The sequence below is a fragment of the Gouania willdenowi genome, chromosome 21 (genome assembly GCF_900634775.1).
Source record: "Gouania willdenowi chromosome 21, fGouWil2.1, whole genome shotgun sequence".
NCBI lineage: Eukaryota > Metazoa > Chordata > Actinopteri > Blenniiformes > Gobiesocidae > Gouania > Gouania willdenowi.
In genome coordinates, this window is record NC_041064.1 from 1,658,443 (window position 1) to 1,671,800 (window position 13,358).

At 40.4% G+C, this 13,358-nt stretch overlaps 1 protein-coding gene across 4 annotated transcripts; it reads right to left on the minus strand.

Moving 5' to 3' along the window:
* Positions 1-243: 243 nt before the first annotated feature.
* On the minus strand, positions 244-12,743 carry LOC114454905 (protein FAM171B-like). Of its 4 annotated transcripts, XM_028435804.1 has the most exons (9): positions 12,536-12,598; positions 10,043-10,087; positions 9,023-9,280; positions 6,165-6,257; positions 5,947-6,093; positions 5,699-5,869; positions 3,446-3,562; positions 3,255-3,378; positions 244-1,686 (listed from the first exon to the last, which is right to left on the minus strand). In XM_028435804.1, exons 3-9 carry the CDS (start codon positions 9,105-9,107, stop codon positions 879-881), a joined length of 1,545 nt encoding a protein of 514 aa, XP_028291605.1. In that variant the 5' UTR covers positions 9,108-9,280; positions 10,043-10,087; positions 12,536-12,598; the 3' UTR covers positions 244-878. The 4 variants fall into 4 exon arrangements, with proteins under 4 accessions (XP_028291605.1, XP_028291603.1, XP_028291604.1 ...); XM_028435802.1 differs by lacking the exon at positions 10,043-10,087 and having other exon boundaries at positions 9,047-9,280; positions 12,536-12,743; XM_028435803.1 differs by lacking the exon at positions 10,043-10,087 and having other exon boundaries at positions 3,255-3,351; positions 12,536-12,743.
* Between the last annotated feature and the right edge of the window lie 615 nt (positions 12,744-13,358).

The window sequence follows — 13,358 nt, forward strand, 5'->3', positions numbered from 1 at the left end:
CATTAACATGGTGTCCAACGTGAGGTCTGTGGGCCCAAGGCGGCTCACCTGAGTATCAGTTTGGGCCCGTTGGAGGATTTTATGCAAAGTAAAAATGACAGAAGCATTAAAACGTTCACATCAGTCGGTCCTTTTATTGTCACAAATTAAGGAAACACGAGCAAATGATGGAGTACATTTTTATTTGCAGATTCCTGAAAGGTTTAATTTAAAGGACAGATGTTTATTAATGTTACAGGTCACTTCAAACAAAGATAAATAGCATCAGGATGTGCATCATGAAAGAGTTTTCAAAATAAAAGGTCAGACACTGCTGTTTGAATTTTCAGATTCTTTCTCACACAAAGCGGCTAGCTACAGATGTAGCCACGATTACCGCCATTATCAGACTTTTGCAGATGAAAACATGGACGTTTCTCTTTACGATGAGCAGTGAAGCAGCTATAAGCTCCGCCCCCGTCTCACATAATTGTGTCTACAAAATTCATCTTCAACTTTGTATATTTCGTTATTTGTTTTTTTTTTCTATCATTTTGTTTTTGTTGGCATTTTGTGTAATTTCCTTTTTGTGTTTTGTAATTGTGTGTATTTTTCTGTCTTTTTCTGTTTTTGGTGTCGTTTTTCTTACCTTTCCAAATGGAATTTGTTGCTTTCTACAAAATTCACTCTTTATGGCGGTAAAAAAAATTCTTTCTAAACTAATTTATTACAGGAATTAGTCTCAAAATCATTAGAAAATGTTGTTCACAGTCGGTTTGTACCTGGAAACTTGTTTTTAAAAATACCGTGGAACATGAAGATGTCCTGCTAACGCACTTTATTAAAAACGCTCGTACATTTGTAGAGGACCCCGCCCACTAGAGGGCAGCATGTGTTTTTTACTCTGGAGGTCCATCTCTACTCGTAGCCGAGTTCTTAACGAAGGTGGCGTTCCTCTCCAGAGCTCCGCCCCTCCTGCTGGGGGTGCGGCTCAGCTCGCTCATGTCCACCCCTGAGTCCAGGCTGGTGTCCCGACTGTCAGCCCGGCGCCGTCTTCGCTGCTGCTCCGACATGGCGTGGTGCATCTCTGCGGCCGGCGTCCCCTCCAGAGACACGAACCAGGCCCGGGCTGCCTGCTGAGGGGGCGGAGCCAGGGGCCGCCTCCTGTCTACCAGGCTGTGCAGCGTGACCGGCACTGAGGCCGATTCCGACAGCCCACGAGGATCTCTGGTGGGGGAGGAGTCAGCCTCCTCTGATTGGTCGGAGGGGTGGGCGGGTGGTAGCGTCTGAGTTTCCCCGTCCGTCGCCCCGTTGGACACCCCGGCCCGGGGGAGGGTGGCCGATCTGCTCCACTGCTGCTCAGACTCCTCCAGGTGGAAGAAGGCGGGGGGGCGGAGCATAGCCAGGGGCTGGTTGTAGAAGAAGAGGGCGCCCTCTGTGGGACACATGGGGACCATCACCTGCTGTGGAACCGTTGTTTGAGCACCACTGAAGTCACGCAGGGTCACGTTCAGTTCGGTGCGTTCTGTGTTCCTGTCGTGCACGGTGCTCGGAGTGGGCGGGGCTTTGGTTTCCTCGCGCTCTGTGAAGGACTGGTTCTGCCAAACTTTGGGTTGCGTGTCACTTCCTGTGGACACTTCCTGGTCTTCACCTGTGGAGGTGGACTGGTCCTGGTTCTTCACTGCTTTGGTTCCCCTGGATCCACGTCTGTAACAGAACACCCACATTAGAGGGGTGGGGCCAGGGCGGGGCTTCATGTTATTCTCTCTGCACCCATTGGACAACAGTGTTGACGCTACAACAGACTGTTTGAGAAACAATCTGTTCAGGATATGTGTTTATTTTTTCAACCTTTTCAACCTTTTTCAAGCTTTTTCAAACTTTTCAACTTTTTTCAACCTATTTCAAATATTTCTAACTTTTTCAAAATTTTCAAACTTTTTCAACTTTTTTAAACTTTTTCAACCTTTTCAAACTTTTTCAACCTTTTTCAAACTTTTGAACCTTTTTCAACCATTTAAAACTTTTTCAAACTCTTAAACACTTTTCAAACTTCTCAAACTTTTTCAACCTTTTGAATGCTAAAACAAGGCTATTGCTAACGCTATGCTAATGCCAACGCTATGCCAGTGCTAACGCAATGCTAATGCTTGTGGATTACTAATGCTAGCGCAATGTTAATGCTACCACAATGCTAATCTTAGTGCAATACTAACGCAATGCTAATGCCAATGCTAGCGCAATGTTAATGCTACCACAATGCTAATCTTAGTGCAATACTAACGCAATGCTAATGCTAATGCTAGTGCAATGCTAATGTCAGCGCAATGGTAATGCTAGCACAATGCTAATGTTAGCACAATGCTAACGCAATGTTAATGCTAGCGCAATATTAACACAATGCCAATGCTAACGCAATACTAATGCTAGCGTAATGCTAATGCTAACGCCATGCTAATGCTAGCACAATGCTAACGCAATGCTAACGCAATGCTAACGCAATGCTAACGCAATGCTAACGCAATGCTAATGCAATGCTAACGCAATGCTAACGCAATGCCAATATTAGCGCAATGTTAATGCCAGCGCAATACTAAAGCTAGCGCAATGCTAATGCTAGCGCAATGCCAATGCTAGCACAATGTCAATGCTAGCACAATGCCAACGCTAGCGCAATGCTAACGCTAGCGCAATGCTAACGCTAGCGCAATGCTAACGCTAGCGCAATGCTAACGCTAGCGCAATACTAACGCTAGCGCAATGTTAATGCTAGCGCAATGTTAATGCTAGCGCAATGCTAATGTTAGCGCAATGTTAATACTAGCGCAATGTTAATGCTAGCGCAATGCAAACGCTAGCGCAATGCTAATGCTAGCGCAATGCTAATGCTAGCGCAATGCTAACGCTAGCGCAATGTTAACGCTAGCGCAATGCTAATGCTAGCACAATGCTAACACAATGCCAATGCTAACACAATGCCAATGCTAACGCAATGCTAATGCTAGCGCAATGCTAATGCTAAAACCAATGCTAATGTTAAGTAAGGAAAAACACCTAAAACTTAAACTATAACTGTTTGGCCATTTTTGAATGGATTTACACCTTTCAAACCGGCAACCGCCCACGAGCCCCTCCCACGATTTCCGCGGAAATTGTCTAGTTTTGTCTATTCTTCTGTCATTTTTTGTATTTGTTGTTGTTTTGTGTATGTAAATGTCCATATGACCAATGACTGCAGTGCATGTGATCCATGTCTACATTAAAAAGCTCCTTACTTGCAGTGATGTATTAATACCACCAGCAGACAGAGGGCAGTAGAGAGCGTTCCTCCCACTACAACCAGCAGCTCAAACCAGTGATGTATGAGGAAGTCTATGGGGGTCGTGAAGCCAAAAAAACCTTAAACAAACCAAGCCATCACATTATTATTAATAACTAATAATCAATGATAAACATGAACATGCACCTGGTGACGGAGACAAAGACGCAGCCATCCAGTATCCCATGTGAGGAGCAGTGAAGGTCCACAGAAGCTGTCCGTCCACAGACGTCATCGTACCGAGACCCTTCCTCGTCCATCCCCCTGGAATGAATCAGATCAGTCCACACGTTGGATAACACACAGCAGGAGAGGAAAGGAAGGTGTTCTCAACTAGGGATGTGAATCTTTGGGTGTCTCACGATTCGATTCAAACGATTCTCGATTTGAAAATTGAAACAATGCATAGTGTTAAGGCAAATTATGGCATTAAAACAATAGTTTGTATAAGATCATTTTAAATCAACTGATTCCAATGATGTAATCACACAAAGCCGTAACATTTATTCATGCTAAACAAATAAAAACACACTCCTTGTGCTGTCTATGTAATACATTGTAAGTTGGCGTCGTTGTGTCATAGACTGTAAAGGTCTGGGTGAGTTTGTGTGTTTTGGCCTAACACTGTTGCCGTAGTAGTCAGAAGTCGCCATCTTGAAAGCACATGGCCTACTGGTATCTACTAACGTCTTGTATTTTGGGCTTGAAATCTCTCCTAAGACTGTGTTTGTGAAAGTTAAGCATAAACGGCGTGTTAAATAAATCACTGCAGATCGCGGTAAATATCAGCATGAGCATATACATGGGTTTTCCCATAGACAGCATGAAGCTAGCTTCCTTTTTGTATAGTGGTATTTTAATATGTATTTGTATGTTCAGTATAAGTGTTTCCTGAGTAAAGACTAAGCAGATCTACTGAGTTTTTCTTCAAATAAAAAAAAATCAATTTTTGAAGTTTATGATTCAATTCAAAATTGTAGATTAGAATCGTGAATATTTTTTCCCCCACCCCTATTCTCAACCTCGGTTAGTAGCTAATGCTATCCTCCACTGTTTTTACAAATTTGGCCTAAAATCTTCTAAATGTACTTATTAGTAGATCTGTGGAACAAAACACAATATTATGCATCACATTCATTTATTACCTTTTAAAAATAACACTACTTTACAGTTTTAGGGCCTGTGTTACTCCATCTTAAAATCATGTGATTGATGATGTCACACTGCCTGTAAACATCCATTGTTTTCTATTGTAGTGAAACATTCAGCCTGATTTATAAAACATTTAGTAGCTTTTTAAATTATTTAGCAGCTTTTTCAGTCAAAATGACAACTTGTGCTACCAGGAAACCAGGAAAAGTTAACCTGGATAAAAACAGTTGTGACCCAAAAAACATCTGTGACCGCAGGGTGTGACAGTTCCAACTCTGAGGTTTAATAGTAAACATGAAGCGGAGAAGAAGAGCTCTCCTCGGGGAACTTTACTCACTGACACGCTCTGGTGGCTGAAGTTAGAGAGTAAATCACTGACTGTTGAAGACACAAATCCTGAGGATAGAAGGACTTTAGGGTGGGAGTGTCTTTATAATAATGTGTTTTACCAAAAGCATATCAAACAACTTTAGATGAGTCTAATAATAATAATACATTTTATTTGTAATGACTTTACAGTTGATGCCAAAGCTCAAAGTGCTAGTCTGTTTGTAATCCTTCCTACTTTTACTATCTAGTGTTTCTTAGTTTCCCTAAACTTTTGTTTTTTTTTAGGGATGTACGACTTAGCATGAAATGAAAATCCCAGTTTTTATTTTTAGTAACTAAACACTCATGCGTTAGCTGCTTAGCGTTAGCTGCTTAGCGTTAGCTGCTTAGCGCTACTAGTGTTTTATTGGTGTGTGTGTGCATTGATTTGAAATTTCTTATAGTTTATTTTAGCTAATGTTTACATCACGAGCTGACTCAGCAGTTACGACTGCAGAAGATAAGAATTTAAATTTTTACTCTCACAGCTACACTCTGCTTTTGTTTATTTAGTGTCAGAGTGCAATTTACACTTGATTTAGTTTGAATAATAATAATAATAATAGAAAAATATTATTGTCTGCTCCGTTCTACAGTTAAATTGAATTAAAACAACAATATAATGCATGTGTGTTAAGCAGAAAAATAACTACACAGCTTCTGTGAGGACAATTATATATTTTCCTTGTTTCTGGTTCCTTTAAACAGATACGTTCAAGTATTTGTTGTGATCTCCACATTTTATATAGATTTATTCATGTATTTGTAAGGTTTCATTTCACCAGTCATGTGGCTTTATGCGCTGCTCCTATTGGCCAACGAGCTCCTGAGGTATCAAACCAGTAGATTAACTCCTCCTCTCAGAGGTCCTACTCCCACCTGTGGTGCTGTTGAAGAACCACGCAGGCACTGCGTTGGACACCTGAAGTCCACAGCTGTCTGGTACCTCGAGGCTGATCCTGATTGGTCCGTTCACACGGAGCTCAGCGTCGCCTGAGTACAGCTGAATGCTAACGGCTGCTACGGGACTTATTCCCACGCTGACGTAGCCTTGGAGGGAAACGAGTGCAGCGTTAGCCGTTAGCCCTTAGCTTAACGACTCCATCCAATAATACAATCCAACGTACCTGAGGCAGTGCTCATGATGCCTGTTGCGTTGACCACGCCCCCTCGCTCTGTGACACTCAGATACGCCTTCACAGAGGCCACGCCCCCACTCTGTGTCACATTCAACCGACTCCTGGGAAACCTGACAGATGGCTGAGCCGTGGGAGCTACAGAGGAGGAGGAGGATGGATTACAACGTGAACATGTGACCATCAGAGCAGCGTAGAGCAGATGTTACCAGATGTTCTGCTGGTGATCAGGACAGAGTCTTCATACAGCCAGATGTTCCCCCGGTTCAGACGATGAAGTGACACGATCACTGAGGAGAAAACTGAGGAAAACACAGAAACACTGCCTTTATCCACTAGAGGGCAGTAGAAAATACACAGAATTATTCCAACATAGGGTCGTCACGATACTAAAATGTTCAACTCGACACAGATACTCAGGGAAATATTCAGTACTCTATACCAAGCATTTTCACGATACCATGGGTAAAAACCCTAAAATTGAATAGAAATGTTTTTATTAACAAGTATCAATACTTTTGCAAATGAATATTGTATCCGGATACGTTTTAGTATTGATATTTTTTTACATCGATACTTTTGACAACCATATTCCAAACACTCACAAATGGAAACTCCAGTTGCATCTGTTCTCACATTTCTTCCTTTTTGGCTACTGTTCTCCCTGCTGTGTGTAGCCCCTCCCCTCGGCTGTATTGATCAATCACTAACGCTTGTACAATAAAATTAAATCACATCAACCATTCAGCAGCTGGTTCTCATTGTTTGCTTCAAGGACTCGGTTGGTTCATGATTTTGTGACGCAAAATAAAAAAGGTGATATAAAATTCAAAGGTGCATGAAATAAAATAAAGTTAAAAAAAAAAGTTTAAAGAATGCGATGACATTTGACTCTCTTGCTTCCCGTAGCAACCTGCACGCTGCAGTGATTACAAGATGGTGGACAATGTAGAGATAGTGGATGTTCCATCAACTCACAAGTGAGTTGTATATAGTGATGCACTGAAAAAACAACCTAGTTGAAACAGCGATCAAACACCGCGGTCAATGCGTGTCCGTGGAGCGGTTGTATTCCAACACATCTGACACTAAAGCCTCTCCTAAGCAGAGGTTGAGACGGATCATGAAGTAGAAACAGTGGCGTGTTCACTATCAGGTGCTGCTCAAAACTACAGAACAGTTGACGATTGGGAAATTACACACAGGCCCAAACATTGGTGCAGCACTGGAAGAGGAGCTAATGAATGGAAACCCAAAGTAATAAAGGCCATTAGACTAAACAATTACACACTTTATGAACTTTATTAACAAAGATTTGCTACTCTTCATTGGGAACTTTTTTACTTCATCTTGTATCGCGGCCATCTGCTATCCGGACCTTCTAGCATCGCGTGACTATCTGGTATTGCGGCTATCTGTTATCGCGACTACCTGGCATCGTGACGATCTGGTATGGTGAGTAGAAGTGTGCCAATACATCGATTATTAGATTAATCGCAATTTGACATGTGACGATTTTGTAACGATTCATACATACTATATGGTGAGAACATCCGCTGTTCGCGGAATGAAAGTTCAAGTCGTGCGTGCCGCCCGGACACCTGAAGGAATGGACCAGGTGAAGGAGGCGATAGCAGCAGCTAACTCTTTAGCTACAGTTACTGAGCGGGAGATTCACTCATCCAGATTAAACACTACCGTTTGAAAGAATCTAGTTCTGTATCCTATGATTTCAAAGTTGGCCAAGAGGTATCTGTGCATTCCTGACACCAGTGTCGCTGTGCCCTCTCCGCTCTGCAGCGATGTCGCCGCCCACCCGACCCGTCTTGAAACACGGACACAGCAGAGCTCACTGAATTTGGAACATGTCCTTTTCTTACACAGTTTAAAATTCTGAGCATGACGATAAATAATAAATGATAAATAATCTGTTCTTTTATCAAGCCACCTTTTATTTAAAAACCCAAATTCCACTAGAGAGCTGATGTTTTATGCTTTTAAAGCTGCTTTGATTGTGCACCGCAAAATGTTTAGTTTTTTGTGGGAGTCATGCAGCTCTTAGAATAAGTCTTTATTTTTACTGAATATTGTAGCTTTTGTGTGGGTTACGATGGAATTAGCTGTAGAAGCTAATATTTTAGTTATTTTTATATTGTAATATGATTACTGTTGGATTTGGGGATTTGACATAAATAATGATAATGGTGATACATCTGTTTGGTTACTTTAATGGATACTGACACACATGCCTTGTTTAAAAGTATGAAATAGCCACAAAGCGAGGAAAAAAGAAACTCTGAACGAATCAAAAGTTGTGATAATCGTTGATCCATCAAATTGCAGCACCCTGAATCGTAATCGAATCGTGAGGTTCCTTAGATGGCACACCCCTAATTGTTAGCCCTATATCGTATTTCATATTGTATCGTGAGCTGACTATTTCGTTACACCCCTATTCAATTCAACTTTACTTATAAAGCACCAATTACAACAAAAATCATCTCAAAGCACTTTAAAAACATAAAATTCATAATAGAAAGGAAAAAAACACAACAAATCCACATGAACAAGCATAAGCGACAGTGGGAAGAATAAACTCCCTTCTAACAGTTTTTCTTTTAACAGAAATAAATCTCCGTTAGAACCAGGTTCAGACTGGTTGGACGATGACAAACACGTCTTTGTTCGTCTCGCTGCACATCTGGAGGATTTAGAATGAAGCATAAACCAAATGCATCCAATGCATTATTTACATTCTGTATTTACAGTAAATGCGTCTTTCCCCGGTAGTCACTAAAGTATGTGTATATAAAGCTAAGATATTGTGATTTTTACATTCCTCCTTTAACTGTGTGTCTGATGTGACTCAGTCATGTTGTTGTCTTTGTGACACAGTGGAAACATCTTTGTCTTTGAAATGTCACTCACTGACACGAACATGTGACAGCTCTCATTTAGTACAAAACAATCAGACGCAAATCAAACGCTGTAATGGCCGCGTCAAACCACCAAATATCACATATTTTCCAAGCTGACAAAAAGACAACAAAAGATGCAAGTTTCTCACAAACACACGCGCGCGCGCTCTTACGTGGCCGTCTATCGGGGGCACACGGCACCAGGGCGGACACATAACCGTCCTTATTAGCCATGACGGTGATGGGCAGACCCAGGTGAAAAGGAACCTGTAGTAACACTGAACCATCGCTCCCAGTCAGACCAGTACTGGTCCTGGTGTAGTTCCAGTACACGTCCACAGCTGCCTGGCTCAAGGACTGCCGACTCAGCACGTCGGTCACCTGCACCTTTAGAGGAAAGACGGACCCTGAGGAGAAAACGGATCAGTAGGTTAATGCAAAGTTTAAATTTAGCTCCCGTTAAAACCAAAAGTCATGTTTAAAAAAACTCTATTTGTACCATAAAGTGTTTGTCTTTCATTTTATGGCTTTAAAACATTTTATGCCTGATTTACAAACTTTTTCAGTAACAATTGTTCAACAACTTGTGCTGCTTTTGGTTGCTCTAAATAATCAGAAGTTAACTGTATACCTCTTTAGTTTACGGAAAGAGAATAAAAACAGTTGTGACCACAGGGAGCAACAGTTCCAACTCTGAATTTTGGTAGTAGACGACGAAGCACAGAAGAAGAGCTCTCCTAAGGGACCTTTACGCTCCCTTAAACAGAGTGACTAAGGACTTCTTTCCTTAGAGTTTGTCTTCAAACGTCTGTGATTACTTATTTAGAGCAAAGCATAGAGTCTTATTGACATTGTTGGTAAAGTTTGGTGCATTGTGGGATGTGGAGTCCTATAGATGGACGCATAGAAGTGTTTTTACTTCATTCTCTCTTTACACTTCCAAACACATTTCTGGTGTTTTCACTGAAAGTTGCAGCAAAGCAATGGAAGAAGTTTCTTTTGGGGGTTTACGTAAAAATGTCATAATCAACTAAATATTGAATGTGTGGTGGAGTGAGGAGATATCATTGGGAATACTGGGAATACACTCAACAAGTTGATGACTTAGTTTTACTCTTTGAAGACGATGTTATTTAGTGGTAGAACGTGAGGAGGAAAAACCCTCTAACCTGTTTTAAATCACAGCTGACGTGTAAAAGCCAGTGTTGGTCGAGCTGCAGAAGAGATTTAAGAAGCAAACATGTAAACAACACAGTGTCATTGAGTGATGGAGATACTTTTTAGTGTGTTTACAGTGAAGATAAAACATTGACATTTAAACCACATTTTCAACATTTTGCATTTCTTTCTTTTTTTAACAGTTGATGTTTAATTATCACAGCGGGGCCAAAAAATGTTTGATTTGATCAGACGGTCACATGATCAACATGTCAGCATTAGAATGAGTGATCTGAGCATTAATACAGGAAAGAACAGTTTTTATAGTAATTGTGTGTTTCTGTTATTCTGTGTATATTTGTTATTGTCTTGCTCGTTGTGAAGCATTTTGTGTATTTCTGTTGTCCTTTAGTGTATTTTTGCTGTAAAATATGTTTTTTTGGAGTCATATTGTACATTTGTGCTGTCATTTTTGCATTTTTTGAAGTAATTTTGTGTATGTTTTTGTTTTGCTTATTTGTTAGTACTGTGGGTTTGTGGAGTCATTTTCTTGTCTTTTGGTGTATTTTTGTCATTTTCTGTAACTGTATGTTTTCTGAGTAATTTTGTGTATTACTGTTTTGTTCATTTTTGTAGTAATTTTGTGTGTTTTTAGAGTATTTTCTGTTTTTTTCTTGTCTTTTAGTGTATTTTCCTGCAGTGTTGTAATTCTTTGTAGTTTTTAATGTATTCTTGCTCTTCCTTTGTCTATTTTTCTGTCATTTTGTACGTTTACTTTGGGTGCTGCATAAAATTAGACCGAATGTGGCCCCCGGCCCGACAGTTGCCTATGTCTGTCCTACACTGTGTGTCTGTATCTGATCAAAATGATCGTCTTTCGTCAGCTTTAATAAAAGGAAACAAAGGAATAGAAACATGTTTATTGGTCAGTGTGAGAACAGGAGGAGAAACAGATGGTCCATCAGGGATTTATCCTCCATCATATAACCACCCCCACACCGTGTGTGTGTGTTTGAACTAGGTCACGTGTTAACCACACACACACACACACACACACACACACACACACACACACACACACACACACACACACACACACACACAGAAATCCAGGCTTTATGAATTTATTTTTGGTGAAATTTCAGATGAAATCTGTCCTTAAATCTAAAGTCTGTGATTCAAACACTGAAGCTTTGTGTTTGTGCATTTTTCTCACGCCTCAGAGTGTGGGAGAGTCAGTGAATGAATGAATGAGTCCCAAACACAGACTCTGATCATGTGATGAGACTCTGATTCTTCTCCAACATCATGAATTAGTCATGGAACAGATACAGAACGTTCTATAGCCTCTGCTCTGGAGGTTATGTGTGGGTTTATGATTTATGTATCAGTGCTTCTCAAACTTGTTTAACTTAAGTCCCCCCTTTTACTTATTTCTGAATCCAAGTACCACCTTTGTCCAACTACCAGGGGTGGACTTTGAGTCTACGGCCCACTGGGCATCGTCCAGGTGGCCCAAAATAGTCCAAAGGTGGCAAAAAATGTGGCAAGAAAAGAGTGTAAAGTGATTAAAATGACAAAAACAGTGAAGAGTGGCCAAATAAAGAGGAACCAGGTGGGATGTAATGGCTTAAATGGGCAAAATGTGGCAAACAATAGTGGAAAAAGGCTAAATGTGAAACAAAAACAGGCTAAATGTGGGGAAAAGGGAAACCAGTGGTATTTATTGGGAAAAAGTTATCTTATTTGGATGAAAAGTGGCCAAAAAGAAATTCAAGAAAGGACAAAATTTAGACAAGTGTCAAAATAAACTTACAGAAATGGACAAAAATAGGAAAAAAGGGATATTTATTGGCAAAAGAAGCTGAAGTTTGAATAAAGTGTCAGAAGTTTTAGAAAATGGACAAAAATGGGACAAAGAAAATAGTTTAAAAAAAAGTTCAAGTTTCCCCCTTTTAATGTTTTCTGGAAGAATAATAATTAAAATGAAGACAAAGAGCCACATGTTGAGAATCACTGACTTAATGACTTCTACGTAGTGTTGGTGATGATGTAGTTATGTAATATTTAAACTCAAGAATTTCTGGTGACCCCAAGACATTTTTTTTAATTAGTTTTTGATCATGTTTGAGAACAGATTTTTTATATTGTTTTCACTGCATTTTAGTTCAATTAAATGTATATATTTCACAGAGGGAAAGTACAGAAAAACTGTTTAAGATTATTTTCATCAAAAAAAAGAACAATTTAAACATTTCAAAAAACCTATTTTAATTTCCCAGAAATTTCAAGCAAATTTAAACTCCAGGCGACCCCACACAGGGTCCTGACCCCAAGGTTGAAAAACAGTGATTTAGTGGCTCCTGAATAGATGGATTTCTATCATTTGTTCAGCCATCGCGTACCCCTAAGGGTACACGTACCCCCATTTGGAGAACTACTGATCTATAACACACTCACTGTCTGTAGTGTGCGCGTGTGCGTGCGTGTGAGCTTCTACTGACCTGTTGTCACGTGACGTTGGGGAGCTTCTGTAAAGTTCCCATCATGCGCGTTCACAGTCCAACGCTGCGCTCCCGCCGCGCACAGAAGCGCGCACAGGACGTACACGCGCACCAGGCGCATGTCCGAGGTGGTCCCAGGTGTGTGTGCGTGCACCGTGCGCGTCCGTGTGTGCGTCCGTCCACCTGTGTGATGTGATCAGTGGTTTCCTCGTGCACGCTCCTCCAGTAAACAGAGCCGTTAGCTCCGCCCCTTTGTCTGTGTGTGTGCGTGAAGTGGATCTAACTATAAATACATATGATTATATAAAACCTTCTGTTTATCCATTTTTATGGAATTATTTATACAATAATTTAGCGTGTGTGTGTGTGTGTGTGTGTGTGTGTGTGTGTGTGTGTGTGTGTGTGTGTGTGTGTGTGTGTGTGTGTGTGTGTGTGTGTGTGTGTGTGTGTGTGTGTGTGTGTGTTCATTGATAGTCATTTATTTTATATTTACTATTTAGTTTCACTATTTATTTTATTGTTTAACGTGATTTATTAAGTTCATTTTTTCTTCTTATTTGAAATAATACGTAAATTTTTCATTTATTCAAAAAACTTTATCAGGAAATTTACTTTGATCTAACATGTTTTTACTGTCAATTGTCAGTCAGTCTTCCTCAGAGGCATCTGCTGATGGCTTTGTGTCTTTCTGGGCGTGGCCCACAAAGTGTATGTTTATGTTTGATTCTTTTGAAATTCATAAAAATCCCTAACTGTTCTTTTACTATAATCTACTGCTGGTAGTCATTCATATATATTAATGTATATAAGCCCCTCCTCCATC

Coding starts and splice junctions, on each gene's coding strand:
- LOC114454905 (XM_028435801.1), bottom strand. CDS start 12,656: ATGCGCCTGGTGCGCGTGTACGTCCTGTGCGCGCTTCTGTGCGCGGCG. Junction 9,281..12,535: donor CCAACGTCACGTGACAACAG/GTCAGTAGAAGC, acceptor TTTTCTCCTCAG/GGTCCGTCTTTCCTCTAAAG. Junction 6,094..6,164: donor GATCACCAGCAGAACATCTG/GTAACATCTGCT, acceptor CCTCCTCTGTAG/CTCCCACGGCTCAGCCATCT.